The 27,005-nt window shown below is 48.1% G+C and overlaps 6 protein-coding genes and 1 long non-coding RNA gene across 9 annotated transcripts; 3 read left to right on the top strand and 4 right to left on the bottom strand.

The window, feature by feature from the left end:
• Window positions 1-705: 705 nt before the first annotated feature.
• Window positions 706-995, bottom strand: LOC113566181. Its single transcript, XR_003408974.1, has 2 exons — window positions 873-995; window positions 706-795 (listed from the first exon to the last, which is right to left on the bottom strand). It is a non-coding gene; the product is annotated as an uncharacterized LOC113566181 (long non-coding RNA).
• Window positions 996-1,546: 551 nt separating this feature from the next.
• On the bottom strand, window positions 1,547-3,412 carry LOC6597717. Its single transcript, XM_002022832.2, has 2 exons — window positions 3,095-3,412; window positions 1,547-3,033 (listed from the first exon to the last, which is right to left on the bottom strand). Exons 1-2 carry the CDS (start codon window positions 3,274-3,276, stop codon window positions 1,854-1,856), a joined length of 1,362 nt encoding a protein of 453 aa, XP_002022868.2. The 5' UTR covers window positions 3,277-3,412; the 3' UTR covers window positions 1,547-1,853.
• A 302-nt stretch (window positions 3,413-3,714) lies between these two features.
• LOC6597716 (dual specificity mitogen-activated protein kinase kinase dSOR1) lies at window positions 3,715-6,538 on the top strand. Of its 2 annotated transcripts, none has more exons than XM_026990599.1 (4): window positions 3,715-4,096; window positions 4,897-5,527; window positions 5,623-5,949; window positions 6,045-6,538. In XM_026990599.1, the coding sequence occupies exons 1-4, from the start codon at window positions 3,987-3,989 to the stop codon at window positions 6,156-6,158; spliced, it is 1,182 nt and encodes a 393-aa protein (XP_026846400.1). In that variant the 5' UTR covers window positions 3,715-3,986; the 3' UTR covers window positions 6,159-6,538. The 2 variants fall into 2 exon arrangements, with proteins under 2 accessions (XP_026846400.1, XP_002022867.1); XM_002022831.2 differs by having other exon boundaries at window positions 3,716-4,096; window positions 4,888-5,527; window positions 6,045-6,537.
• A 713-nt stretch (window positions 6,539-7,251) lies between these two features.
• On the top strand, window positions 7,252-12,469 carry LOC6597715 (kelch-like protein 5). The gene is made up of 6 exons (XM_026990595.1): window positions 7,252-7,956; window positions 8,979-10,022; window positions 10,088-10,295; window positions 10,374-10,496; window positions 10,562-10,798; window positions 12,175-12,469. Exons 1-6 carry the CDS (start codon window positions 7,697-7,699, stop codon window positions 12,262-12,264), a joined length of 1,962 nt encoding a protein of 653 aa, XP_026846396.1. The 5' UTR covers window positions 7,252-7,696; the 3' UTR covers window positions 12,265-12,469.
• Window positions 12,470-12,663: 194 nt separating this feature from the next.
• Window positions 12,664-15,264, top strand: LOC6597714 (synembryn). Its single transcript, XM_002022829.2, has 2 exons — window positions 12,664-12,816; window positions 12,896-15,264. The coding sequence occupies exons 1-2, from the start codon at window positions 12,736-12,738 to the stop codon at window positions 14,513-14,515; spliced, it is 1,701 nt and encodes a 566-aa protein (XP_002022865.2). The 5' UTR covers window positions 12,664-12,735; the 3' UTR covers window positions 14,516-15,264.
• Window positions 15,265-15,916: 652 nt separating this feature from the next.
• On the bottom strand, window positions 15,917-22,132 carry LOC6597712. The gene is made up of 9 exons (XM_026990738.1): window positions 21,703-22,132; window positions 19,941-20,249; window positions 19,696-19,886; window positions 19,427-19,633; window positions 19,199-19,372; window positions 19,041-19,137; window positions 18,496-18,956; window positions 17,150-17,564; window positions 15,917-17,083 (listed from the first exon to the last, which is right to left on the bottom strand). The coding sequence occupies exons 2-9, from the start codon at window positions 20,013-20,015 to the stop codon at window positions 15,917-15,919; spliced, it is 2,787 nt and encodes a 928-aa protein (XP_026846539.1). The 5' UTR covers window positions 20,016-20,249; window positions 21,703-22,132.
• Window positions 22,133-22,505: 373 nt separating this feature from the next.
• Window positions 22,506-25,252, bottom strand: LOC6597711 (CXXC-type zinc finger protein 1). Of its 2 annotated transcripts, none has more exons than XM_026990596.1 (5): window positions 25,210-25,252; window positions 25,023-25,156; window positions 24,319-24,958; window positions 23,114-24,236; window positions 22,506-23,055 (listed from the first exon to the last, which is right to left on the bottom strand). In XM_026990596.1, the coding sequence occupies exons 1-4, from the start codon at window positions 25,237-25,239 to the stop codon at window positions 23,190-23,192; spliced, it is 1,851 nt and encodes a 616-aa protein (XP_026846397.1). In that variant the 5' UTR covers window positions 25,240-25,252; the 3' UTR covers window positions 22,506-23,055; window positions 23,114-23,189. The 2 variants fall into 2 exon arrangements, with proteins under 2 accessions (XP_026846397.1, XP_002022862.1); XM_002022826.2 differs by having other exon boundaries at window positions 22,506-23,052.
• Window positions 25,253-27,005: the final 1,753 nt, after the last annotated feature.

Genomic DNA, 27,005 nt, shown 5'->3' with positions numbered 1-27,005 from the left:
AATCGTTTCCAACCCCTTATATCTTTATCAACATCAGCCGATATTTCTGTCCTTCTTCTATAGAGTTCTCAGTTCTGAGAGACTATAAAAGCAAGAGAGAGACAAGCCTCCCTCTGTTATGCCTCCAACAGTCCCTAGTTTCTCAACATCATCGTTGGGCACCATCGCATTCCCTGAAAAGGTTTCTTGAAACACAGTATGATGTGTTATAGACCGTCCAGATCTAGTTTCTCCTTTCATTGGCGTTGGAATGTGGAGACAAACTTCCGGTGGCATGTACGCCCTTGTATGTCTGACTCAAACTCCATTTTGTTAACAGATTCAGCATTAATTTCATACTGTGAGTCTCTAATGAACGCTTTACTCCCGACGCCACTTAGGTGGCATAAGCCATCCTCTCCTTCAGCTTCACCAGCCTGTCTAGGACTCACCCGCTTCGTCTTATCAGAAAAGACACTTCAATACGCAAAAAACTGTACCTAAAGGTACTGGAACACCAGAAAAACCGAATGTCAATCAGAAACGGATGCCAAAACGGAAGTGGTAAACAAAATTCGTTAGGTTTTTTGTTTGAATCGAGATTTATTTACGTTTCAGAATTACTAATAGAACATATGGTATTGATGATGTGCCTCGAGCCAGGCCTCAGCATCAGAAATATCACGAATAAAGTGTACAAGTGGATAAGTCGAACATTTCAGACCACTGTCCAATATCACGAGCCAGCATCAGTTCTACCATCGTCTTGTATCCGAATGGGCTGCCAGGGCTCCGGTTGTGGAAGGGCTGCTGTTTCTGTATCCAAGAAAAAAAAAAAAAAAAATGGCAGGATAACCCAAGGTAGCTAGAGGAGAGATTTCCAGTCTACTTACGTCGACATTTTGGATTACACCGATCTGTCAAACTAACTCTCCCAAGCCACCAGCCACCAGCCGATGATAAATGTGGCAGTGTTGCTTGGATTACAAAAAAGTAACCCAGAAAAATTACTGACAAGTATATGATGTGATGTGAACGTGTCGACTCTCTGTTTGATAATGAAATAAAATGGGAAATATACTATATAAGCAAAAACAAAACTATTAGATAGCCTACTGTAGATCAAAAAATGTATTGAAAATTGTAAGAGATTCCCATTCCCTTACTCGATAAACTAACTATGTCTATGTCTTATAAGTAGCAAAGAAAAAAGGTCCATGTGATCTCAATTCCAGCGCACGGTGTACGGTGGATCCATGGAAATGCCCACTTAAATATTCTATTAGTATCATTAGTGTCGCGGCACGTAAGCCGCCACTCACATCGCCTCAACTGGTTTTTATTGTATTGGGGAACGACTGATTCGAGTGTGGTCACTGGTCGTAGATTCATGTTATGTCTTGAAGACACTTCAATCAGCTTGAAGTTCAAATATGACCGATCATCTTCATAAAAGATCGACGAAGCCAGCATATTTGGCTAAAAAACAAAAACCCTACCTTACATTGCACACAGCACAGGTTGGGAAGAAAAAGAAACGGTCTTGAAATGATTATTACTCATCCAATTAAAATTCAAATTTTCAAATGGCGTGGGCCAGCGTTTAATGAACTTCTTTCGTGAGGCAGTCGGGAACTTCGTAAATAATTTCAATCAACTTTCGGCCTTCCGTGACTGCATCCATTTGCGGCCATCTTCTCGTATTAGATTCAAATCTGTATGTACTCTCTTTTTCATTAAAATAACTATACGTTGTGTGTATGTACATGTATAAAAGCCGTAAAAATCGTTGGACAGATAAAAGGAGTGCTACAAACTCTGGCATTTATCTTAAAAAATATCAAATGCGTCGAAACTATAGCCAAAAGAGCTAGCTAATTCGGATTAAATTGGAAAAAGTCAACTTTGAGATCTAGAATGTCTGCCGCATTGGGCGTCTCCTTCATGCTTAGCGCCTCCACGGCGTTGTCGCTGGCATGATCATACCCATGGCCTAAGGTGGGCGGTGCCCCCGCCACTGGGGGCTGCATCAGGTCGCTCACGTTTCTCAGCAGGCTCTCCTCGGACGGTGGCAAGAGTTTTCCGCCCGCTGACAGATTCAAGCGCTGGGCCGCCTCATCGGTGAGCGTATCGTCCAGTGACATGCTAAGCCCGGTGTAGTCGACCAGATTACGCCCCCCGCCAACAGCTGGACCTGCGTGCAACAGTTGCTCTGGCTCCGGTGTGGGTGCCTGTGCCGACTCCATCGCCGACATGTCCAAGGCATACTGGCCCTCGGGTATTCCCAGGACGCGGGCAATACGGGCATTTACAAAATGCAGGCCGGAGGTATTGCGTATCAGTCGTGTGCTCCGCAGCTGCAGCTGAACCACAAAGTCATTCAACTCGTGCAAGAAGAGATCGGCTCGCTGCTCCTCGCTAAGGTGGGAGTGACGCTGCAGCTGGGTGGTTAGAAGTCCGAACAATGACGGTTGAAGGGGCTGGGACGTAGCTTGAGTTGGCTGAATCTGCTGCGGGGGCTGCGAGGGCTCTGATGGGCGTGGCATGTGCTCGGGAAACTTGACAAAATGACGCTGCAAGCGGCGGCCAAGGAAGATTTTGTTGCAGCCCGGGCAAATTGCGTTCTTAGGCACAGATCGTTGCGATACGCCAACCTGAACGGGCGAGGTCTTTGGCGCTGCCATAGGAGCGTAATAGTCCTTGTCTCGTAGTTCAGCCACCAGCGCCTCCAGAAGCTGGGCGGATGTCGGCTCCGAGGCTATGCCAGTTGGAACTGGCGCTGCTTGCGGCATCGAAGGACGCACCAGGCGACCGGAGCGAGTACGATGTGTGCCCTCAGCCGGCACTGCCGCCTGTGGCAGAGGTGACGGCTTTCCGAGAGGCACAGCAGCAGCTGAGGTAGTTTGTATAGATATGCGTTTCGGGGGGCGACCAACTTTGAGAGGAGTGTGTTTAATCTCCGCTGGGCGCATTCCCATGCCGATGGGATCGAGGCAGCGGTAGATGGTCATCTGATGGGTCACGGAATCTGTGCGTATCACTTCGTTCCGCTTGCTGGCAATAGACGCAAATTAATTGTCAAAAGTTGTCTACATAAAAGACATTTACTACTTACCGATCAATAACTATGTGGTCGTCTTTGGACAGCTTGTACAGATTGTAGGCCAGCTTTGCGAGTGAATCACAGTCCTGGTTGGCCACGTTAACTAGCTCGGTGGCTTGAGGGCTAAACTCAAAGCGTTCGTGCGACGAGCTTTGCTCATGCTGCTCGTTCTCCATCTTTTGATCTAGCTGCATCGCTAGTGCGCTGTCCAGCTGTTCCTCCAGCAAATCATTTGCACTCTTCTATCATATTTTTTTGCCATGCAACGGAACCCAAGATAAACAGTTAATTTTGGGTTGGTTTGCTTCGGTTTTGGCTATACCACACACCCATCAGCTGTCGGACATGAGAAGAGAGAGAAGACAGAGAATAGGAATAGCTGTGTATTGAGTGTATCGATACGCGGAAGCAACACGTACATATATCGTTAAAGGGCTTTAACTGACAAACAAAACATCCTTGCGGTTAAGTAGTTTTGTGTCCATCATTTTAATTCGAAGAAAGACACACATTATTCAAATACTTGAGTTATTTGTTGATTAGAATGTCGAATTTCGTACTGCCGATAGTTTCCCGCACACTATCGATATCAGAATCGCCACCACTCCTTGGGCACCGACCTCACTCACTTGCGCAGCTTATAAGCAAAAAAAAAAAAGACCGTATAGCCGTGTCGGCAAATTTCCAGGCAGGAGCCCAAAGAAAACTATACTTTTTTGCACTTTGAAAAGCGGCTGGAGTGCACGCACCGCACTTATTTTGATTATACAATTTTGCCGGATCGACGTTCGCAGCTGGCCCTCGTCACCGCCCCGCCGCGCCATCCGCAAAACGCCGACCCGTCGCTGCTGCCAGCGCACTCGTATTGTTGTTATTGTTCGTGTGTTTTTGCATTTTGGCCGAAATGTCGAAGAACAAGCTGAACCTGGTGCTGCCGCCGGTGAATACGGAGGCAACTGTTGCAGCCGCACAAGTGGCTCCAACGCCGCCATTTAAAACACCATCGGGCACAGAGTAAATATGGCATTTCTTTCTAATTAATTATAATTCCCAACATTTCTCGCAAAACTCGCAGTTTTCATTTGTCAACAGAGGCTAGCGAATGCTCGACTGCTTCACACTGTGTACACCCAGCACTCAGTACGGGGATATTAGGTAATCTCGGCGATAATATGGTGTGGTTTTAAGTGGTATACCATGGAAAAGGGTGTCGCTTTAAGCAACAAATTTTGCAGCGCAGTTGCATTAGAAGGCGGGTGCTGTCAATGATCAATACGAGGCAACCTAATCTACCCGGAGCGAGTGCTGGGCATGAACAGTTGGCCGGGTCTGTTTTGAAATGGTGTATGGGTGGGTGTGCTGCTGCTGTTGTAGGAGATGTCGTAGTCGTTGTCAGTTTGCACACACACACACACACACACATACGCCGAAGCCACCCACAACAATGTGGAGCAGTGAAAAAGAGACAAGGATACATGGTGATGGCACAGGGTAAACGTATACAAGGTGGGGCCATACATACTCTCCTCTACGGGTAGCATATGTCATGCTCTCTCTCTGTCATGCAGCGACGGACGTACATGTACATATACATAAAAGTGCAACTGAATGCGATTATGCTACTCAAGAAGAGGGTCCTCTGCCACTTAGATAATGTACCTTGTATGAGTATACCCTGGCCTTGCATTCACCTCTTTCCCTCCATCGCCTCGCCTCGCATCCCATCCAATCCAGTCCAACTCCTCGCTCCTAGTTCTATTTTTCGTTTCTGTTCCGCAAAAATTCATTAAAAAGTTAAATTAAAGAACACATAGCCTGCTGGGAAAGCCAAAAACGAGCATTGATGCGTTAACTGAGACTCTAGAAGGACTGGACATGGACGACACGGAGCGCAAGCGGATAAAAGTCTTTCTTAGCCAGAAGGAGAAGATTGGCGAACTTTCGGACGAGGACCTGGAGAAGCTGGGCGAACTGGGCTCCGGGAACGGCGGCGTAGTCATGAAAGTCCGACACACGCACACAAACCTGATAATGGCGAGGAAGCTTATTCATCTGGAGGTGAAGCCGGCCATCAAGAAGCAAATCCTACGCGAACTAAAGGTCCTACACGAGTGCAACTTCCCACACATTGTCGGCTTCTATGGCGCCTTCTACAGCGACGGTGAGATTAGCATATGCATGGAGTACATGGACGGCGGCTCACTCGATCTCATACTGAAGCGGGCCGGTAGAATACCCGAGTCGATCCTGGGACGCATCACGCTCGCCGTTCTGAAAGGCCTTAGTTATCTGCGGGACAAGCACGCCATCATCCACCGGGATGTGAAGCCGAGCAACATCCTGGTCAATAGCAGCGGAGAGATAAAGATCTGTGATTTCGGAGTGTCTGGCCAGCTGATTGACTCAATGGCCAACTCGTTTGTGGGCACGCGCAGCTACATGTCAGTGAGTGTCACTCCCTTGCCGATCGATCCTTGCCAAAATGTGCACTAAATAATCTGCTTCCCTCTACTCTACTTTACTCTGCGCTTCTGTTGCAGCCGGAACGTCTGCAGGGCACTCACTACTCAGTACAGTCGGACATTTGGTCGCTGGGACTGTCGCTGGTGGAGATGGCCATCGGCATGTATCCGATACCGCCGCCAAACACCGCCACTTTAGCGTCTATGTTTGCCGACAAAGTCGAGGATAGCAATCAGCCCGTAGATGAGCCGAGGGCGATGGCCATCTTCGAGCTGCTCGACTATATAGTAAATGAACCGCCACCCAAGCTGGAGCATGAGACATTCTCAAGCGAGTTCAAGGACTTTGTCGACATCTGTCTCAAGAAGCAGCCCGACGAGCGGGCCGATCTCAAGACTCTGCTGGTATGTATATTCCGGACCAGTTCCGCTGCGCAAATCATTTCGATCGTTGTTCTGTTCTCTGAAGTACGAATTCTTTTCTTTTTGTTGCTGTAAAGAGTCATCCGTGGATACGCAAGGCGGAGGTGGAGGAGGTGGATATATCAGGATGGGTGTGTAAGACAATGGACCTGCCGCCGTCGACACCAAAACGCAATACTTCGCCCAACTAAATGTTGCATTCCGATCTGCGTTTTGCGTTTTGCGCTCTCACCATTCATCACACCACCACTCACCATTGGCCCTCTCACCCGCCGTGCCGCACTCACTAACGAACACGCACAAAAAACACACATACACGTTATCTATTTGTATGTAGCTAAGTACTATACTGTTGTATCATATACACATACCATATATATATATATATATATGTATCCATATATATATAGATCCATCGATATACATCGCATGCATATGTATGTTATATATGTATTTCCAATTCTTTCGAATCCTTCCGATGTCTCTGTGTGTTTCTATTTGCTCTTTTACAAAGAAACTTCATGTTTCATTACTCCGCAACGAAAGGAGAAAACCAACAATCAACAAAAGCAAACAAAACTAATTATAAAATCGAAAATAAAAAATCAAAGTTAAATCAGGCAAAAACTGTTTCAAAAACTCTTCAAAAACGATTTGCTGTTTGCTTGGGCAGCTTTAGGTTCACTTTTCATTCGTGAGTATCTCACCTCAAAAATCACCGCGAAACCCCTGGTGAAGACTCAAGTGGAACGTCCCTACGGCATGAATGGGTTTTAAGCCGTGTTTCGTAGCCAATCCTTAACGAATTACGCCCAAGTTCGAGAGCTGTCCATTTATTTCAAAACGCTGTCGAAGGCCTTCAGCAATGCTGACCGCTCCCGCTGAAAGAAGCTGTTCCTGTTCGAGCACTGCTGGAATGTGTATTCCTGTATCGAATCCTATGCTCTAGTGGACTTCTTGCCTGAGCAGGGGATAACCAATCAATTCTTCATCAAACTTTCCGATTTGGCCGATGCCCGATCAAAATTCTTAGTGAAACTACCAGTGAGAATAGCGGCGTACTGATGGTTCGCGTTAGATCATTGCTTAAATCATTAAAAATTAATTGCTTGCACAGCCAAATTTTGTTGGCTGGCAGCGCTTTCAAATTCCAACCGATTTTTCTCAACAACGACGGTTACCGATATCGAAGGTATCGCATCGTCCATCTCTAGTCGGGAAAAATAAATAAAGTAGCAGAAACAGCTGTGTTGCTCGGGTTGTATATAAACAGATACAAGAACGTTTGTTGATAAGCGTTTCACAGTCGCAGTTGCAGATCGAGCACGCAGTTTTGGCCAGTACGTACGCTCCTGACTAATTGCAATTGTCAATGAAAGAGAGGCGGCAGAGACGCAGTCAGCACAGCACATAAGCGATGTGGGTGAGGGAAAGGGAGAGGAAGAGAGCGGCAGCAGCACAAGCACAAGCACAGGAAAATTGAGACAAGAGTTCTTTGTTGCAACGCAACGCGACGCAAATTATAGTTGGAGCAACAAGCCGACCGACCACGCTCCATAACAACAACAAGCGACGCGACAGTAGGTTCAAGACAGAGCTCCAATGCAGACGTTCCGCAGCAGCAGCAACGGTAACGGTAACTGCAACTGCAACTGCATTTGACGCAGGGGCAGACCTCTGGAACACTATCGAAGAAGGAAAGGAAAACCAAATTCAAGCATCCAGCATCATGTCAGCAGTTAATCAAAAGGAGAGTCCCAGCCGGGACTCCACTGCCTCCACATCGGGACACATATCTATGCTGGTAGACAGCACACTGGAGTCTCTCTCCCGGGACTACAGCCTGGGCAGCCTGAACTCCGCCGGCAGCCAGGACGAGTTCTTCCGTTGCCGGGATCACGCCGACAACGTCCTTAAGCGGATGCAGCTGTACGTGGAAAGCCAGCAGCTGTGCGATGTAACCCTAATCGCTGGGATCGATGGAAAGCGGTGAGTCGAAAACGAAAGACAAAGGAATTCAAATTGGAAAGTTGGGCCCCTTCCAATTGCCTTGCCTTTGCCTTTGCCTTTGCCTCTCCACAGCCACAACCACAGCCACAGCCATATCCCCGTTGTGCGATTCATTAGCGATTCTCCAGCGTATGCTTCTTTCTCTATCTCGCTCTCTCACTTGCTGCCATTCCCCAGGCGCTTCCTCTCCCGCAACTGACCTTCACTTCGGCTCAGTTCACTTGGGTTCTTTGTCTGTTTTCTGCGCTGTCTGTCGCTGTCCCCAACGCGATTCCAACAGTAAACACTCATACACACACATCGAACGCGTCGCACTAATTGCGTCTGCTGCACGAGAGCTGAGGAGGAGCTGGAGGAGCTGGGTCCCAGCTGCAGCAGAGGCTAGTCAACTGAGCGGCTGAGAGTTGAGCAAACGGGCCGACAAGTGATCGAGCGAGGGACAGAGACAGACAGACACAGAGAGAGAGAGAGAGAGACGCGAATGCAGTTCCGCAGTCTGTTTCGTTTCGTATTCATGTTCGTGAGAGAGGGGAACAATGGTAATGCGGCGAAGATAGTGATATGGAAAGATACATATGCGTAGATTTCCCGATTTCCAATCAAGATTTATGGTGCGATCTATGCAGAAAAATGTGCACACACGAATACATTTGCAGCTCTGTTTGATGCTTCCTTTGATGCTTTGTGCATTCAACCGGTTTTTTTTTAATGAAAACCCTCCTCCCCGGTACCGTGGTACTCGGATGCAGACAGTGCATACACACAATGTATGATATTCTTATACTCATATTGAACTTTTATGTTTGGGAATGATCCGAGTCCTAGTCCGAATCCGAATGATGATTCGGAGACAGAGCTCAAATATATTAGATATAGATAGCACTTCATTCTGCTTCTCCCATTATATATACATATATATCAATAAATAGCAAGAGGGAAGGATACTTTAACGATTTAACACTTTATTCTTTTTGGTTTTTGGTTTTTGGTTCGTTGTTCAGAGTGCCTGCCCATCGACTGGTACTATCGGCTTCCAGTGCCTACTTCTCGGCGATGTTCACGGGCTCACTCCGCGAGACCCAGGAGCAGGAGGTGACGCTCGGCGAGGTGCCAGGCGACGCCCTGCATCTTCTGGTGCAATACTGCTACACGGGATTCATCGAACTGCGCGAAGACACCGTGGAGACGCTCCTGGCGACGGCCTGCCTGCTGCAGCTCACCGCGGTAGTGACTGCGTGCTGCAACTTTCTGGCCAGGCAGCTGCACCCGTCCAACTGTCTGGGATTCGCTTTCTTCGCCGAGCAGCAGAGCTGCACGACGTTGCTGCGCCTGGCCCAGTCCTACACGTGCCAGTACTTCATGCAAGTGTGCCAGAACCAGGAGTTCTTCCAACTGAACGCCGACCAGCTGGGCAAGCTGCTCTGCAGCGATGATCTCAATGTGCCCTCCGAGCAGGACGTCTTTCACAGCCTTATGTCCTGGGTGCGGCACGACTCCCCCAGCCGGGAGCAGCACATTCCCGAGCTGCTGGCCCTCGTCCGGCTGCCGCTGCTGCAGCCGTCCTTCATCATGGACCACGTGGAGAACGTTTGCAATGCCAACGAGTGCCAGCAGCTGGTCATGGAAGCCTTCAAGTGGCACCTAATGCCCGAGCGTCGCTCCCGCATCGCCACCGAGCGCACTACTCCCCGAAAGTCAACCGTTGGCCGACTCCTAGCTGTCGGCGGCATGGATGCCCACAAGGGAGCGATCAGTATCGAGAGCTACTGCCCTCGCCTGGACAAGTGGACACCATTTAAGCACATGACTGGACGTCGTCTACAGTTCGGGGCCGCTGTCATGGAGGACAAGCTTATCTTGGTAGGCGGACGTGATGGCCTGAAGACCCTCAACACTGTGGAGAGCCTCGACCTGAATACTATGTCCTGGGTCCCGTTGAATCCCATGGCCACTCCACGCCATGGTCTCGGTGTGGCTGTGCTCGAGGGTCCGCTCTATGCTGTCGGCGGTCATGATGGCTGGAGCTACCTAAACACCGTTGAGCGGTAAGTCAGGGCTCGCAATCATTGGAAATCCCCGTTGATTTTCCCCTTTTTTCCCCCTGGTCTAGGTGGGATCCCATAGCTCGTACCTGGAGCTATGTCTCGCCCATGTCCTCGATGCGTTCCACCGCCGGTGTGGCGGTGCTAAGTGGCCGCCTTTATGCGGTGGGCGGGCGTGATGGTTCCGTCTGCCATCGCTCCATAGAATGCTACGATCCGCACACGAACAAATGGAGCCTGCTGGCGCCCATGAATCGGCGTCGTGGTGGTGTGGGTGTAAGTCGTCTCGGAAGGGCACGGACTACGGAATCCATATGCACATATTTTGATCTGATTTGTACGTATTTCTTTCAGGTGACGGTGGCAAATGGTTTCCTTTATGCATTGGGCGGCCACGATTGCCCCGCCAGCAACCCCATGGTCTGTCGCACTGAAACCGTGGAACGCTATGATCCAGCTACCGATACCTGGACACTGGTAAGTCTTTCTCAAATAAAAGTGCTCTCCGCATACGAGTATACGAGTATATCTCCCGCTCTTAGATTTGCTCGCTGGCCTTGGGAAGGGACGCAATTGGCTGTGCTCTGCTTGGTGATCGACTGATTGTCGTTGGCGGCTACGATGGAAATACTGCGCTAAAGAGCGTTGAGGAATACGACCCGGTTCGCAATGGTTGGAACGAGCTGGCCCCCATGTCGTTTGCCCGGGCCGGTGCCTGTGTTGTGGCCATACCCAATGTCATACCGCCGGCGGCCCAGCAGCCGCCCCCCAGTGCTACAGTTTAGTTTAACCCAATTCCAATTCCACATTTGTTTCTACTGTAGTTGTTGTTCACGTTCTCGTTGTCGTTGTCGTTCTGAGCTGCTCGTGGCTGTTGCGCTGCCGTTGTTGTGTATGCTATCCTGATCATATCCTTGCAGTATAGAAAGCCCACTAGATGTGGCTGTTGCGCTGCCGTTGTTGTGTATGCTATCCTGATCATATCCTTGCAGTATAGAAAGCCCACTAGATGTGGCCTAGTGTGTCCTTTTGTCTGCTTCCATTGAAACTGCCATATGGTGCCATGTTCCATAAAAACAACGACTGTATCGTAGAGAGCTGCTATTGGTGGAAAGATAGGCCGCAAAAAGAGTAGAGTATTGTTCGAGAATCTGCAAGGGTACGTGAAGCTTTAGCTCCCGAAGATAGCTTTTGCTTCTGGGAAGCAAATGAATACTTTTGTAACCATGCAAGAACTGCAGCCCGAACGGACCCGACCCGGCTCTGCTTACGCTCGCGTCGCCTCTCGCCCTCTGTGTTCCGGCATTGATAACCTGGCACCCTCTGGCATGGCATTTTCGCGTCTCCACCCCCCGCTCCCAGTTCCTACTTCTCGCATCCAAGCCATCCACGGGCCTTCCTGCTACTTTCCTCGCGGTTAAGCATACCAACGAAATCCAACAAAAATCTCATAAATTATAAGATATGCATGCGGCGAGGCTTCATGAACGCAAACGCTAACGCAAACGCATTCCTAGTTGTATTTAATCCACGCCATTTAAATATTCTTTCTACCTATCGTAGTTACATTCGCATCTCATTTATTTTGTCGAATGCTTCACGGTAGTCGCTCCCCTGCCCCAGCTCGCTCTCACTCAATTCGAGGTGACAGACACAGACACATCCATCCCATCCCATCCCACACTCCCACGTACACACGCATACCGTCTACTCGACTCCATTCCACCCAGCATAACATCCATTCCATTCCATAATGCTCCAGTGATTCAGTGTATTAATGCTAAAGAAGACTGTCCCAAGCCAAAATTCCGAACATTCCAAATCCGAATCCAATTAACGGCTCATTCGCATGTGAAGTGTACGCTTTTGTGTTTATACAAATGAAGAAAAATAGTAAGAAAAGACAAATATTAGTTCTAGTTAGTAAGTACCATATGTATGTATGTATGTAATGCCATTTTGAAACTAGTTTTGAATGATTTTAGTTACATACTGCATCTTCATTGGCATCGATTAGCAATGTACTACCTACATATATGTGTCTATAAGCAAGCATTTATTTCTAATTTTTTATTATGTTTTTATTTCTTTCTTTTCCCATTTCCGAACGTTTTCCTCGTTTCTCGACTGCATTAAACGTGCGTATATTTTGTAGAAAAAGAAGAAGTGGAAGCCAGTGAGATTGGATCCAATCTGCTATAGGCGTCCTAGATCCGTCGAGTTTGTCGACTACTGTAATATGTAAAGCAAAGAAAGCTGAAACTGAAAAACTATAAACATTTAAGCAAAGCAATGCTACGAAAACAGAAAAAAGCAAGGAAGATAAATTCAAATATTACGTATTATTTTATATTTACACATATATATTTTTACACAAAGCATACACTATGCATAAATGTATAAACTGAATATGTATTTTTTGTAATAAATCGTAAATCTTATTTATTTGATTAGCTGCCTGTTTAAAACCGAATCGAGAGAGCCGAATCGAACTCAACCGCTTATTACAAGCTATCGATAGTCCGCACTGTATATCGATATTCCGTTGCGCACCACCTCTGACCGTATCGATAAGTCGGGCTGGCAACTCTGCGCTCTCTCCCGGCCATATTCCTCTCTGTTTTCCATACTCTCTCTCTCTCATTTGTCATAGAATTGAAATTTGCTTAAAATCCAATTAGCGTTAATTAAAAACGCACAAAGCGGAGTCGGTAGCATGGACGCGGAGCACCTGAAACGACTAGAAGGCAGGGAAGCTGAGTACATCCCAGACATACTAAATGAATTCAATAAAAAGGTAGGATACTTACAATATGGTGGCCCGTGCTCATCTCATCCGTTCGATTCATGGTCCAATGCAACAAACTACTTTGCAGCACGCGGATCTTCTGGTCTTTGACAGCTTCCACTCGGACAACCAATGGCACGAGCTTTGGCTGGCCATCTTCGGGATCTTGGACGACGCGCAGCTAGGACACCTGCACACCCAGTGCCTCAATACGGTAAGGATATTGACCCGCGACGAGTTCAGTCTGCAAACCAACTACATCGAGCATGAGGTCAGCCAGCTGCTTAGGCTGGCCCGCGTCGAGGCCAGCTCCCTCAAGCTGCCAGCCACCCCCGACGAGCTCAAGCAGCAGGAGGAAGGTCAGCTGCAGCTACAGGAGCAGCCCAGCTTGGCCCAGTCGGACATTATAGCCGAAGCCCTAAAATGCTTGTGCAATTTGGTCTACCAGAGTGCGGACTGCCGTCGGCAGTGCCTGCGCCAACACTGCCTGGATGCCATCCTAAAGCGGGTGGCTTCCTCAATGCGTCATCCCTGTGCTCTCGAGTACTACGACATGAAGCTACTGTTTTTGCTCACAGCTCTGGAGCCAGCGGCCCGCACCCGTCTCCAAATCGATCTCAACGGCCTCACCTACATGACCAAGTGGCTGGATGACAAGCTGGCCGAGCCCAGCTGCAGCGAGGAGCAGCTCAACATCATCTGCGAGCTGCTCAAAGTGATGTTTAATGTGACCAGTGCACCGGATAAGAGTCCCAACGAGTACGAGATCCAGAGCTTGCATCTGACCGGAGTGCTCAGGGAGCTTCTGCTCCGTTTCGGAAAGATGGCCACCGACAAGGAGCGCTCGGTGGTCACGCATACCATCAATCTGCTTACCAACATCTCCAGCAGCTGCCTCATCGAACTAACCATCAAGTGCAGTAATGCCGAGGAGCAGCCCAAGAAGGTGGTGGAGGGTGTGGCAAAGGCAAAGCCGGCCAAATGCTGTGCTCTTTGCTTCGAGAAACGCAATGTGCGCTGTTTGACCGTACTCCTTAACTATCTGCGGCAAGCCTTGGCCCAGCAAGAGGCCGAGGCCAGCTCCCATGAGCTGCTCTCTCCGGTGCTAACCGTTCTGGTGAAGTGCTCCCGCAGCGATCGCGTTATGCGTCACTATCTGAGGCAGGAGATCTTACCGCCACTGCGTGATGTTAGCCAGCGTCCGGAGATTGGCCAGGAGCTGCGAAATCACCTTTGCCGCTTCCTTACGCTGCCCGCAATGATCTTGCGCGACCTCGCCGCTGAGCTGCTCTTTGTCCTCTGCAAAGAAGACGTAGGCCGGATGATCAAGTACACGGGATATGGCAATGCGGCTGGCCTGTTTGCCAAACGTGGCATACTCGACTGCCGCCGCGTGGAGGGCGCCGACTATTCATCGGACAGCGAGGACAGCGACACCGAGGAGTACAAGAAGCACCAGCAGGGTATTAATCCTGTTCTCGGCTGCGTGGAACCCAAATCCAAGCATAACCCGCTGGACGACATGACCGAGGAGCAGAAGGAGAGCGAGGCGCTCCAGCTGGTCAATCTCATCGAGCAGCTCCGCCAGGGGGGTATAGTCAAGCCCGCACTCATCGACAAGGATGGTAAGCCGCAACCGCTGGAACACATTCTGCAGCTCCAGGAGGAACTGCCGCAGCAGCAGCTTGAGCAGAAGCGCAAAACCTAAGCAGTAGCATAGCCTGCATAATGATATCGATGATGTCATAGCCCAAATTGAAATCGATTTAACTGCACCTGCCTGCAATCGGTAGATAACTGCTAAGCTCGATTATATTATCGATACCTTTGCGTGGAATAGGTCCCAAGCAGAGACGTGGGGCTCATTTCACAGCACTTCCATCGTTCGCTTCGAATCGAAAACAAAATGCATAACAATCGTTGGGGTCTTCCAGCTTGGTGCCGGGGCGGGGGACGGGGTTGGGGCAGATGGGGCCTCGCAGGGTAGTGGCAGATCAACAAACAGAAACAAAAACAAATACCAAAACGGCAATCTTTTATATATACACAACTGATCCACAAATAGATCAATAGACAAATTTGACTAATCTTTGTAATAGTTAAGTGCATGTATTTATAAAAACTCTAATTATACATTTACGATCTAAGTACATACAGTTCGTGTGAAATAGGCCTTACGCGGATTCGATCCGATCCGATCCGATCCGATCCTCCCAGCTGGGCGACCTCCTACGAAACTGCAGCCTACATTTGGCTTTGAATTTACATTGAACACATTCGAGTACAATTTCGAAGATCCAGAACTTATGTTTACTATGCTGCATCAGATCTATTTCGCACCAGCTCTTATATTATACATATACTATACATGTTTTGTGTACGTAACTATAACACTAGCTTAAACTGACTAAAATAATGACTATGAAGTCTATCCATGATAGACGCGAGTGAGGTAAACTTGAAGGAGCAAATCCAGACTCGGTACCGATCTACTGTATTGTTCTTTATTGTCGTTAAGGCTCTTCCGGATGTTGTCAAGTCAAGTTTCTTGAACTTTTTCTTCTGCTATAAGTTCTTTGTTCCCCTTTGAAATTAGCCGAAATGCTTCCTCAAGCACACTGGTCCCAGGGATAGCCACACAACCATACGATTTCGAATTAATCTAGGCTCCTGTCCTGTCTATTTCTCCTCGGACGCATATGCTTCAACATAATGTTCACAGTTTTAAAATTTATATATTCGCGCAAGGCATTACGAAAAGATTCCAGAACAGAGACCATAATCGAAACTATGAGTATCTGGCAGTCACGTGTCGGAGACGTGCAGTCTCTTTGAACTATAAAAACCACATCCTATATAGAGCTTTATTGTGTTCAATTTGCAATAGCGATAGAAGACATCAATAAATAAATATGTATATGTATACGGCCAGGGGCAGCGCCAGGGGCAGGGGCAGGGCCAGGCAAACAAAGAAACTCTTGCAATCGGTGAAAGTCTCACACAAGCAACAAGAAAATTTTGTTAAATTACTGTCGTCGATCGAAAAATTTGCATTTATAAATAGAAAAAATATATATAACTAAAAACATAAAAATCGTAATGAAATCATCTAGTCGTCATTGATGCGAGTCGCCTGGATCTCGCTGATGTGTCGCTGATGCAGGGGCTGGAAGTTATCTCCAGAAATATGCTTCCTGCGACGGGGCTCCTTCACTGTGTGGCTCGAGGGCAGGGTCTGTACCGGAGCCGGTGCCGATGCCAGAGTCGAAAACAAATCCAAATACATGGGCTTCAGGATTGTGTGCTGTTTGCCAGGTGTAGGTCTAGTGTTGAATGAATCGTCTGGCGAGTGGCGAACTCCTGAAGGGATTATGGAATCGTATCTATCTTTTTCCATCTCGTGGCGAGGGAGCTCATGGGTTAGGCAGTACTTTGCCTCCAAAAAATCTTTAGCGTCGCCCACCTGCTGCTCGCCTTTTTCCGATGCATCGAAGACATCGTGCTGCTGTTTCTTGAACTTGTAGGACGAGGTGGATTCGTGGAGCTCCGTAATGTTATTTCCGTGGTGCTTTACGTCCCGGTTGCCGTTATATTTCTTAATCAGTGTCTTCTTTACCACCGTCTTACGAGATGTGGGTGTAAAATAGGCCTCGGAGTCTGAAGAATATACCGTTTTGGAGCGGTCTGAGCCGTTATTCTTCGAATTTTCGTTGATGATCATCAGTCCGGTTTCCGCCGCATACTTAAGGATCTTCTTCTGCATCTTTTTCCTCTCGGCCTGGAGTCTATCCAAATTCGCTTGCACTTTGGCATCCATATCGGGATCCAGGGAATTTGTTTCGCGCTGTTTCCGCCGCAGCAGTGCCTCGAGAAGAAAGCTCTTCTCGTTCCTTGTGTTGTCCGAGCGCCTGCCCGGTAGCGCCTGCAGTAGTTCCTTCTCCCGCTTCCTCACTTTCCGCTGGCTTAGGTTCGGGTTCGGGTTCGGGTCGGGGTTCTGGTTATGGTTCACTATGTCCTGCGGTTCCTTCTGGACGACTATGGCCTCGTGCTCGAGCTTGACACTGGTTTGAACTGTCTTCGGCTGCTCTCTGTGCTTCTGCTTGGAACTTCTTGCCTTGGGCGGCTTCAGGAGGCCGGCCTCGCCCTGGGGCTCTCTAGCATCCTGAGAACCAGCCAAGGTGGCTGGACTAAACTTCTCGACCCAGTCATGTGTTCCCAGCTCGAGGACTTTCGGCTTATGCTTGCCTGTGGCTTGTGTCTCTACATAGGCTCGAGCCTGTGATTGGGATTGGATCTTTTCCTTTTCCCTTACCCTTACCCTTTCCTTTAGCCTTTCCTTTACCTTTTCCTTTACCTTTGGCTGGGCTACCACACGCGGTGTCGTTACTACCACTGGACGCTCGTGCTCCCGCAACTCCCGTTGCTCGGCTGGCACATGCGATCGATGGCCCTTGTGCTGGGTTCGCTCTCCGTCTACCCTCTGCGGAGGGGTCGGCGGTGAGTGAGTGTGCCCCTTGAACCCGAAATGAGAGCTGTGCTTGTGGTAATGAGGCCGCCTTGGCAGCTCCTCCAGAGACTGACTGTGCGCTTGAGCCTGGCCTAGGGAGTGGGGGTGCGATTGGGAGTGCGAGTATAACTGCTGCACTTTGCAACACGCATTGGTACACTTCCGCTGGGGCTCCGCACAGATCCTATTCTGGTTATTTCGTGGGGTGTTCGGCGCGAGTGCACATGGCTTTCGCATACTGCCCAATGCACTGGGGGAGGGACGGAGCAGGTTGGATTTTATGTTAGTTGCAGGTTGAGGGTTGTGCCGGGGAGGGGGTTTGTGTGTGGTGAAATGGGGGTGGTTTGGGGTGTTTTCCGACTCTCGCTCTCTCTCTCGGAAGCCCAACATCGAACCATCGAATCTACATATCTAAATAGTATGATATATGTACCATAATATAATGTATACCATAATATTCCCCAAGCTAAGATAAAAGTAGACTTTTACTACTCCAAATTATCTTTTCCTAGGGATACATACATATATCTGACTTCTCTGATCGTTCCTCTATGTTGTTTGCCCCCAGTTCTCTGAGTTCTTTGCACAGATCTTAGAAATTAATTTTGTTTTCCTACAAATTCTTTATTTTATTGTTTTCTAAGGTTCTATATGATATATGTATGTAGTACTAGTTACCCGTTCCTTTTAAAACTTATCAACGGATGTGCCTAACGGCCGGATTGGCTTAGAAGTGCTATTGATTATTGGCTATTGGCTATTGGATATTGGCTATTGGCTATTGATTATGCCCTGGGTTGAGATGACGCGGATGATAATGTGTTGGAATATCTGGGCCGGGATCGGTGAAGACGCTCCTTCTGTTGCCGCTGTGGCTGTTGTGGTGGAGCTGTAGCCGAAGCTATGGTTGTAGAAGTGGCAGTGGAAGCGGAAGCGGATGTTTCGATCTTTTTGCCAGTTTTCTGTGGCTTCACATTCGATGCGGCTGTTGGTGGTGCGAGGATACTCGTAGTGGATGCGGAACGCCTATGCTAGGGACGACGGTACCTGAAAAAGGGGACGAGCAGCTAGAGAAGCTCCAGCACCCCATCACCAGACTACCGCCACTCCTTGGACTCCTTAGACTCACCCACACACCCCTCGCCAGCCCAAAGGACTCAAGACAATCGAGTGACACTCACCTGGTTCGGCACCCGAAGGGCAGTTCCCGTAGAGCAGCTGAATCCCTTGGCACCGTGGTCGGGGTCCTACAGGACTGGGTAATGCGATGGCCGGTACCCAACTCCTTGGAGATCATCCCGTACAGACTGTTACGATAGTCGTCCAGCGCGAAGCGGTAATCGTCGCGCAGCGGCGGCTGCACATTCAGTCGCATTTCCATCTCCGCCGAGGGGCAACGAAAGGAGCTCACAAACGGATGCTTGAGGGCCTTGTTGGCCGTGATCCGGTCTTTCGGATCGAGCATCAGCAGCGAGGTGGTGAAACCAATCTCGTCGGAGTCGCAGCCGCGACACATGGCGTTCAGGGAGTGCTGGTAGTCGCGTCGGATCGACCGGCAGAGCAGCGAAGTCCCGAATCGGGTTCCAATATCGTCTATCTCACGCTGGGTCACATTCGGCAGGGCAGACAATATTTTCTCCATCTGTGGAGCATGGCAGAACGGTTGTGGTTAGGTGATGGTGGGTTGGGGTGTGTTTTGTGTTTTGTGGTGACTGGTGACCCCCACCTGATTGATGGTGCTGCTGCCCTGGAAGATCGGTTGTTCGGTTATCATCTCGCCCAGGATGCAGCCCAGACTCCACATATCGACGGCCTTAGTGTACCTGCAAGGGTGAAAGGTACAAGATGCAACTATTTGCATGATTCCACGAGTGTATTTCGCACCTGCGACAACCCACGAGTATCTCGGGGGCACGATACCAGCGCGTGGCCACGTAGTCGGACATCATGCCATCATTCTCAGTAGGGGCGTCGTGGAGGCCGGTGGCGTCGCCAGTCCCTCTTTCGCTGGGCTTTACCAAAACCGTGCGCGCCAGTCCAAAGTCCCCCACCTTCAGTCTGTGTATGGGAAAGGATTAGGAAAACCGCCTAATCAGGGTGGGGTGGACTCACCTGCACTTGCTGTCGATCAGTATGTTGCTGGGCTTCAGATCCCTGTGGATGACGTTGCCCGAATGAACGTACTTTATGGCATTGACCAACTGGTACATTACGAACTGCCTGTGGATGTCCTTGAGGATGTCCCTCTTCTTGATGACAATGTGCAGATCGCTTTCCATGTGCTCGAACACCAAATAGAAGTCCATATTGTTGGTGGCCCTAAAGTGCAAGTAATCAACGTGATACCAGTAGGACAATGGCGATGGCGATGGCTCACGCACCTGTATATCCCCAAGAGTCGGATGATGTTCGGATGATGGCGAAAGGCCCGCAGGAAGATCACCTCCCGATATGTGCGCTGGGCATCGGTCGTGTCGCGAAACGCATCGTAGATCTTCTTCAGGGCCACTGTATCCCTTTGCCGCTTGTCGATGGCCTTCCACACAATCCCATAGGCACCCTTGCCCAAGGCCTGCAATGCTCGTATTATTAAAGCATGGATATGTACGAGCATGGTTGCTCTTACCTTTCGCACATCGAAAATTGCCGTCACGTTCTTGTCCAGTTCATAGTTGGATTCCGTCTTTGATTTGTTTGCCATCGGACTCACGCTCTGGACTCCGGCTCCGCTTCTGCTGCTAATTTGTGGTGTATTGCCTCTGGCCTCTGTTGTCCTCTACTTTGGAATGGACTCACTCGCTCATTTGCGGATCTGAATCCGCCGTTTCCGCGTGTGCTTTCCCCGAGTGTTTTCCTCCAGCCTGATTGGATTTGTGTGTGTGTAGCTGTGTGTGGCTGCTGGAGAGCCCAGACCCACTAAGGTGGTGGACTGGTGCTGTGGCAAGGTATCTGGTCAATACTCTAGTTCCCTTTAGCGGGAGTCTACTGTAGTGCTGTTGCCGTCAACTGCTGGTCTCAATTGTTGCTGTGACTGTGACTTTGAGTAGTTCCCAAGTGGTTTCTGGGCTCCAACTCCGGGGAATCTGTCCTAGACAAAAAGGAGGCTCGCGTGTTGTCCTGGATGTCTATGTCTCTCATATGCACACGGCATTCGATTCAAGTAGCACAAGTACATATGTAAATATACATATATATACATATGACTGTATGTATGGAAGGAAACAAAACCAAAAATCACAAGAAAAGGTAGGCCAGCGCTACGGGCGCCGAAGCTTTAGACACCCTTGAAGATCGGTCCTATATGGAGTCTATACGGGGGCAATATATGGTACGTTTGAGTTTACATGGAACAACCAAAAGGAATATGCACCTTCTTCTGTTATTCCAACTTCGATTGACAGCCTATTTGGATGCACGACACTGATCCAATCTTGGCATACATAGAGCATGTACAAAAATAAAGGATAGAATCAGAAAACGATAATGAACCGGATAAATAACTAAAGAAATAAGGTGTCTGCCAATCGTTGCAAGCATCTGCCCAAAATAATAGTATCCTCTGAAGGGTATTGCACCAAGAAGAAAGAAAAAGAGAGAGGCAAAAAATAAAAAACGAAAAACGAATTAATCTTCGTGAAAAAATTTGATTGAAACTGAATTATTGTTGGATCGATCAGGGAAAGCGACCGCCGGAATTGTTCTGGCAATGCCTCCAATCCAATGGGACGCTCAAGTGCCTTCGACAACTTCATGTGGCCCTCATCCAATCTGCTCATACTATATATTATATATTATATATGTATATATTCTTGATTCGGTACAAGAGTCTCTACTTCTTTTTGCTGTATGTATGAATGTAAGAACCATCTTTCGGAACCAAACCTATTCAAATGCAGATCAAATTCAGTGGATCGTTTGCATAGCATATGTACATATATATCATCGTTTATAGGATCGACCGATCTGCAAGGGTATCATTGCCTCGAAACCATTCGCTTCGGGTGAGGCGAGGCGCACTGTTAGCCTCCCTTTCGTGTGGATGTTGCTCTACAAACGCCGCAAAAACAATCAAAAGAAATTCATGGGTTCATGATGGCAGGCCATCAACTGAAAGAAGCACAGCCACAGTCATCACACAGTCACAGCCATAACGAGGAAAATGAATTTGTTTAACAAATAAAGAGGCAGGTACTCAAATTCGCGTATGGGCTCCCCAAAATATACAACTCAAGGGGGGGGGGAGTAGATAAGGCTTTTGCGAAAATGATTCCAAGAACCAAATGCCAAGCGAATGATCTGTATGGATTCTTAAATGTGTGGAAAACACCAGAGACCAGCAGCAGAAACGTGACAGAGGGGTGATATGAGATGAGATCCTAAGTACTTACCTGATGGGAAAACTAGCTCGATATAAGTGGTGCTGTTTGATGTTTGACTGCAACAATAACGAACAAAATGATAACAAACACAGAACCCCTATCCGTTGAGGCGGTGGTGGCGTCTTCGAACTGGTGGGGATCCAATAGGTGGATCCAAGAGTCCAATCCTTACCCCGTTCGCTTTTTCTTTGGGGCAGCGCGCGGACAATTCAATTTGCACCTTTCACTCGTGGGTCAAACGCATCCTTACTTTCTCGGAGTTTTCGTGGAATATAAAATATATTGTTCCTTGATGATGGATGATGGATGATTGATGAGTGACCGACGACCCGATACAGTCGACGCGGCCTGCAGGCTCTGGCTAGCACGTGGGTTCTCAAATTTACCAAAAAGAACTGAATTTACTATAGAAAGAAAGGGAAATATTTTGTGTTTTTTTGTTGTAAAATCCCACTGTGTATGAAGTGATGAATTCCGAATTGTATATGCTTTCGAACGTTATTTTTGCTCAGCGTCTAGCAAACGCCACGACTACTGTTTTTCGAAAATTCCAAATGCATATCATGCCTACTTATCATATCGTATCGTATACACTCGCACGGCCTCCTACCTCCCGGCTTCAATAACATTCGGTCCCATTACTTTCCCTTTCCCCTTCCATTGGTTTCCATTGGTTGCCCGACCCCCGCCCCAGCCCATCCGTTGACTACACTACTGCAGCTCGCTCCGGCAGGAGCTGGGCTGGCCATATCATTCACCCGTCAGCCGCCTCGCACATATGCACCACGGGATGGCGTACGCACACGCTTCGGTTGGTTGCTGATTCAAAGGAAATTTCCATTTTTTATTAAATTATGAACCGTTTGCTTAAGGAGCCTAATCATACATATGTTCCGATTTAACAACAGATTTGGGATCACATCTAATTAGCTTAATACACTTTTAGTTATGTTATCCTTTAGCCGGAGTTGAATTAAATTTAAATACGCTGAATAATAATTCATATAATTACAGCCCCAATACTAGGCATTGTATGTCTGTCTATACATACCATCATGTTTCTATACGTAAATAACTATAAATTCATTTATATTCTAGTATGAAGTATGAGCGAGTGAATGATATTTTTAAGAGTGCCGACCTATGGTTGTTATGGGACACGTTGCTATCAATAAATGCATATTTGATGCTTAGTTTTCTATAACAAAACAAACATGGGCGGGCCCTTGTCCGGCCGCATAGCAACCTGTGACTATGCTCGTGATCTGCTTCTTCCACGAAAGTCTCCAGAGAAACGACGGCGGCTTGCCGGTAAAAGTAAGTGTCAATAGGTTGCCCAGAGGGACGCGGATGCAGAACCTTCTTTATAGAGGAAAAAAGTATTAAATTTCAGCTTATTTTACCTATTTATTTTATTTACGTTTGCAGCGAAGGGAATGATGTCGTGCAGGCGCTGGGTTTGGAGCGTCGGCTGGAGCCGGACACAGTTTCGATCTTTAGCTTCTTTCATGCTGGTAGATGGTAGGGGGCCTTTGCCTTTGCTCCGTTTGTGATTGCATTTGGTGCTGAAGCTGGAGCTGATGCTGCTGTTGCTGCTGTTGATGCTGTCGCTGCTGTTGTAGCAGTATTAGTCGCTGAGGATTTTGGGATTGTGGTGCCTGCTGCTTCTGTAGCTGTTCTTGCTGCGGATGCTGCTGCTTCTGTTGCTGTTCTGGGTGATGATGTACCTGCTTCTGGTGCTTCTCCTTCAGCAACTGCTGGTGTGCTTGACGTCGCTGCTTCTTCTCGAACTCGGCCAGATGCTCGTTCTGCTTACGGACCAGCTCGTCGATTACCTCGTGGTTGTAGGTTGAGTGAAGCATGAGGCCAAGAAGATTGGCTCTAGAGCTGAGCTGCTGTCGGTAGCCACGCTCCTGCTCCATCAGGTCGTCCATTTTCAGCCACTGCCGGACGCGCTCCAGATCGATCTCGGCCCGCCGAATCTTCTCCCAGGCATAGTGCTTGAAGCAACTCTTCTTTGGAGCACGACAGAACTGTCCGGTGGGCTCGAAGACGTTGGCGACGAGGGGAGCGCCGCAGACGTCAGTGTCGTTTACTTTCGGATCCTTGCTGTGCTCGGGGCACAGGACTCGCAGTCGCTTGCAGTAGGTCTTGCTGGCCGGATTGTAAAAGTCGCAGAACATGTTGTTGCCCTCCATGCGGGTCTGGAAAATACTGCCGAAGCTGGCCTGAGATTCGTATTTGTTGAAGCACTTCTCCATATGCTTGATTGCGGTGCGCGAATGGATTTCGTGGCCACAGGTAATGCAATACATGCTCTGCTCATCCTCGACGTCCCCAGTTTCGTTCGCGGTCTGTCTTTCTATGATGCTGTGCTTGGCCCGCTCCACCACCATGTTGAGCTCGTCAGAACGCTTCTCGAGCTCGGCGAGAGCGAAGCGGACCATCGATTGCTTATCCCTAATGGCCTCAAGCTGCGTGCGGTTATCCTCTGCTGCACGGCAGGGCGTTAGGTTCCATTCCTGCAGACGCTGCGGCAGTACCTGTCATTGCCATTGAAATATTGATAAATATTGATCAATATGTTAATTTATAATTTGAAATGAGTGAAGATATGATAGCTACCTGGAATATGCGGTTGGTCGCAAGATTGAAGCCGCACTTTTCGCTGCAGTATTTGCTTTGCGGTCGCGCCTGGCAGCAACAGCCGGGGCCATGACACTGCCTCGTTCCTTCCAACTCGGGGTTGAGAAAAACTTCGGGACTGGCCACGCGATTCCCGACCTTCACCTTGCGATCCTTGGCCGTGGCCTTTTCTCGTTTCCTTGAAGGAACCGAAGCTTGAGGTTCAGACACAGCGGCTGCCTGGGCGACACATGTCCGATAGATGCAGCGCGGCTTGTGGCCAACGCGAATTCGACATGCATTACATTGATTGCAGTTCGGACGCCGACATCCCTCACAGGTGCCGCAACGTTTTCCTGCCTTAGGCTCTTTGGCATTGCTATGCTTTCGCTTTGGCTGGGCGGCGGCAGGTTGAAGGGAAGCCAATGCAGGCGGACCCGATCCGTGAATGTTGGAGCCACTGGTGGAGGCGGCATTTGAGGCGGCTGCCCGCTCGGTGGCCACCAGTCTGAATATTGTCTGCAGCTCCGGATTCTCTTGCTTGCATCGTCGACAGAAGTATTGCTTGATGTGTTTGGCCTCCTTCTCCGTGATTCCAATGCAATCGCCATGGTACCATTCCTCACAGCCATCGCAGCCGCTGTGGATTGCAAAGATGGTTGGATTACCAAACCTTCGGCAGTCAATCAATTTACGTCACCCACATCATAAACCTAGAGCAGTCGGAAGTGCGACATATGCAGTACGCCTGGTCCTCCTGCTTCAAAATTGTTGCTATCTTGGATTTGCGTTCAGGCAAATCGAATTCACGGGCAATTTCCCTACGGATCTCTTCCCTCTGCAGGAATGACTGGATATTAACTGGTTATTTTTTAACTATAGTATTCTTACGCTTTTCTTGTACTTCTTTTTTTCAGACATGATTATTTTGATTGTTTACCACAGCCGAAATACGTCACAAATTTAAAAAAATATACCATACAAATACTAATGAAACCGAACCATTTCCACTAAATTAATGTCTTTACATGGCAACTACACACTAACTATACGTTCGCTACATATTAACTACACCACATTTTGACACACCTTTTTTTCCGACGTTTTTGAAATCAGGAATTCGATACTGATCTGGAATGAGTTTTCGATGTGGCGTGGGACATGGCTCTAAATGACATTTCTACACGGTTTCTACATTGGTGCATTCGACAAGACGGTGATCCATAACGCGTCTTAAAATATACTTGAAAGTACTAGAAAATACTATGAAACGCATACCATTTGCAAGGTGTGTGAGCTAGACATGGTGGCAAGATTAGTGTGACGACCCTCAGAAAAATACCAAAATATACCGTCTCATTTTAAAAATATACCGTAAATATACTGACGAGCTCAAGTTATATTATACATATTCTTCAATTTTTATATTTCGTGGAATATTAATAGCTATATAGAACATTTAGCCATGCCCACATAATTTTATCCGATTAGGGAATCTATTTTCTAATTGACTGGTTTATTTTATCACACAGCCGAGATATGGCGCACAGGGAAAACCATTATTTCAAAGATATGCAAGTCCACATTTTCAGAAGGCTATATCTCAGACAAATAGGGCCAGATCGGTGAAAGACCAACTGTCCCAGGATCGCGAGGGTCCAGACTGTCGAACGACATCAAAATCTCAACTTCGAAAATGAGGCCGATTTTTTGAAAATTCAATGATGTAACCATCATGATTTTTTGCGAAAATCGTGAAAAAATGGATGTCCTCATTTCCGATGGCAGTCGGTTGGCAGGACTCTTCCGGTCTCGAAAAGACATGCCGCACTCCAATCGGCTGCCGTATCGCTGAGATATAGAGTGCAGAAAAACTAGTATCTGAAAGATATGCACATCCATATCTTCGGAATGCTATATCTCACACAAATAGGCTCAGATCAGTGCAGGACCCACTGTCCCAGGACAGTGGGGATCCTGCCTGTCGACTGCCATCAAAATCTCCACTTCGGAAATGAGGCCGATTTTTGGCAAATTTAATGATGTAACCATCATGATTTTTTGCGAAAATCGTGAAAACAGTGATGTCCTCTTTTCTGATGGCAGTCGAATTGCAGGACTCTCGCGATCACGAAAAGCTATGCCTCGCCCGGATCGGCCACTGCTTACCCGAGATATAGCTTACAGAAAAAACCAGTATTTCAAAGATATGCAAATCTAAATCTTCAGAAGGCTATATCTCAGACAAATAGGGCCAGGTCGGTGAAGGACCAACTGTCCCAGGATCGCGAGGATCCAGACTGTCGAACGGCATCAAAATCTCGACTTCGAAAATGAGGCCGATTTTTGGCAAATTTAATGATGTAACCATCATGATTTTTTGCGAAAATCGTGAAAAAATGGATGTCCTCATTTCCGATGGCAGTCGGTTGGCAGGACTCTTCCGGTCTCGAAAAGACATGCCGCACTCCAATCGGCTGCCGTATCGCTGAGATATAGAGTGCAGAAAAACTAGTATCTGAAAGATATGCACATCCATATCTTCGGAATGCTATATCTCACACAAATAGGCTCAGATCAGTGCAGGACCCACTGTCCCAGGACAGTGGGGATCCTGCCTGTCGACTGCCATCAAAATCTCCACTTCGGAAATGAGGCCGATTTTTGGCAAATTTAATGATGTAACC

Source organism: Drosophila persimilis, unplaced genomic scaffold (genome assembly GCF_003286085.1).
Source record: "Drosophila persimilis strain 14011-0111.01,24,50 unplaced genomic scaffold, DperRS2 tig00000606-arrow-arrow-pilon, whole genome shotgun sequence".
Taxonomy (NCBI): Eukaryota; Metazoa; Arthropoda; class Insecta; order Diptera; family Drosophilidae; genus Drosophila; species Drosophila persimilis.
The sequence above is the reverse complement of the archived record's forward strand: the minus strand, read 5'-3'. Positions and strand labels throughout refer to the sequence as shown.

What these genes read in the sequence shown, in the direction of transcription:
- LOC6597717 (XM_002022832.2), bottom strand. Translation starts at nt 3,276, where the DNA reads ATGCAGCTAGATCAAAAGATGGAGAACGAGCAGCATGAGCAAAGCTCG. An exon ending in GACCACATAGTTATTGATCG is followed by an intron (nt 3,034 to 3,094) that starts GTAAGTAGTAAA and finishes GTCTATTGCCAG; the next exon opens with CAAGCGGAACGAAGTGATAC.
- LOC6597716 (XM_002022831.2), top strand. Translation starts at nt 3,987, where the DNA reads ATGTCGAAGAACAAGCTGAACCTGGTGCTGCCGCCGGTGAATACGGAG. An exon ending in GCACGCGCAGCTACATGTCA is followed by an intron (nt 5,528 to 5,622) that starts GTGAGTGTCACT and finishes CTTCTGTTGCAG; the next exon opens with CCGGAACGTCTGCAGGGCAC. An exon ending in CCGATCTCAAGACTCTGCTG is followed by an intron (nt 5,950 to 6,044) that starts GTATGTATATTC and finishes GTTGCTGTAAAG; the next exon opens with AGTCATCCGTGGATACGCAA.
- LOC6597715 (XM_026990595.1), top strand. Translation starts at nt 7,697, where the DNA reads ATGTCAGCAGTTAATCAAAAGGAGAGTCCCAGCCGGGACTCCACTGCC. An exon ending in CTACCGATACCTGGACACTG is followed by an intron (nt 10,497 to 10,561) that starts GTAAGTCTTTCT and finishes TCCCGCTCTTAG; the next exon opens with ATTTGCTCGCTGGCCTTGGG. An exon ending in AGCCGCCCCCCAGTGCTACA is followed by an intron (nt 10,799 to 12,174) that starts GTTTAGTTTAAC and finishes TATATTTTGTAG; the next exon opens with AAAAAGAAGAAGTGGAAGCC.
- LOC6597714 (XM_002022829.2), top strand. Translation starts at nt 12,736, where the DNA reads ATGGACGCGGAGCACCTGAAACGACTAGAAGGCAGGGAAGCTGAGTAC. An exon ending in TAAATGAATTCAATAAAAAG is followed by an intron (nt 12,817 to 12,895) that starts GTAGGATACTTA and finishes ACTACTTTGCAG; the next exon opens with CACGCGGATCTTCTGGTCTT.
- LOC6597712 (XM_026990738.1), bottom strand. Translation starts at nt 20,015, where the DNA reads ATGGCAAACAAATCAAAGACGGAATCCAACTATGAACTGGACAAGAAC. An exon ending in CGACTCTTGGGGATATACAG is followed by an intron (nt 19,634 to 19,695) that starts GTGCGTGAGCCA and finishes CTTGCACTTTAG; the next exon opens with GGCCACCAACAATATGGACT. An exon ending in GCAGCAGCACCATCAATCAG is followed by an intron (nt 18,957 to 19,040) that starts GTGGGGGTCACC and finishes CATGCTCCACAG; the next exon opens with ATGGAGAAAATATTGTCTGC.
- LOC6597711 (XM_026990596.1), bottom strand. Translation starts at nt 25,239, where the DNA reads ATGTCTGAAAAAAAGAAGTACAAGAAAAGC. An exon ending in AAAAGAAGTACAAGAAAAGC is followed by an intron (nt 25,157 to 25,209) that starts GTAAGAATACTA and finishes TCATTCCTGCAG; the next exon opens with AGGGAAGAGATCCGTAGGGA. An exon ending in CGACCAACCGCATATTCCAG is followed by an intron (nt 24,237 to 24,318) that starts GTAGCTATCATA and finishes TGGCAATGACAG; the next exon opens with GTACTGCCGCAGCGTCTGCA.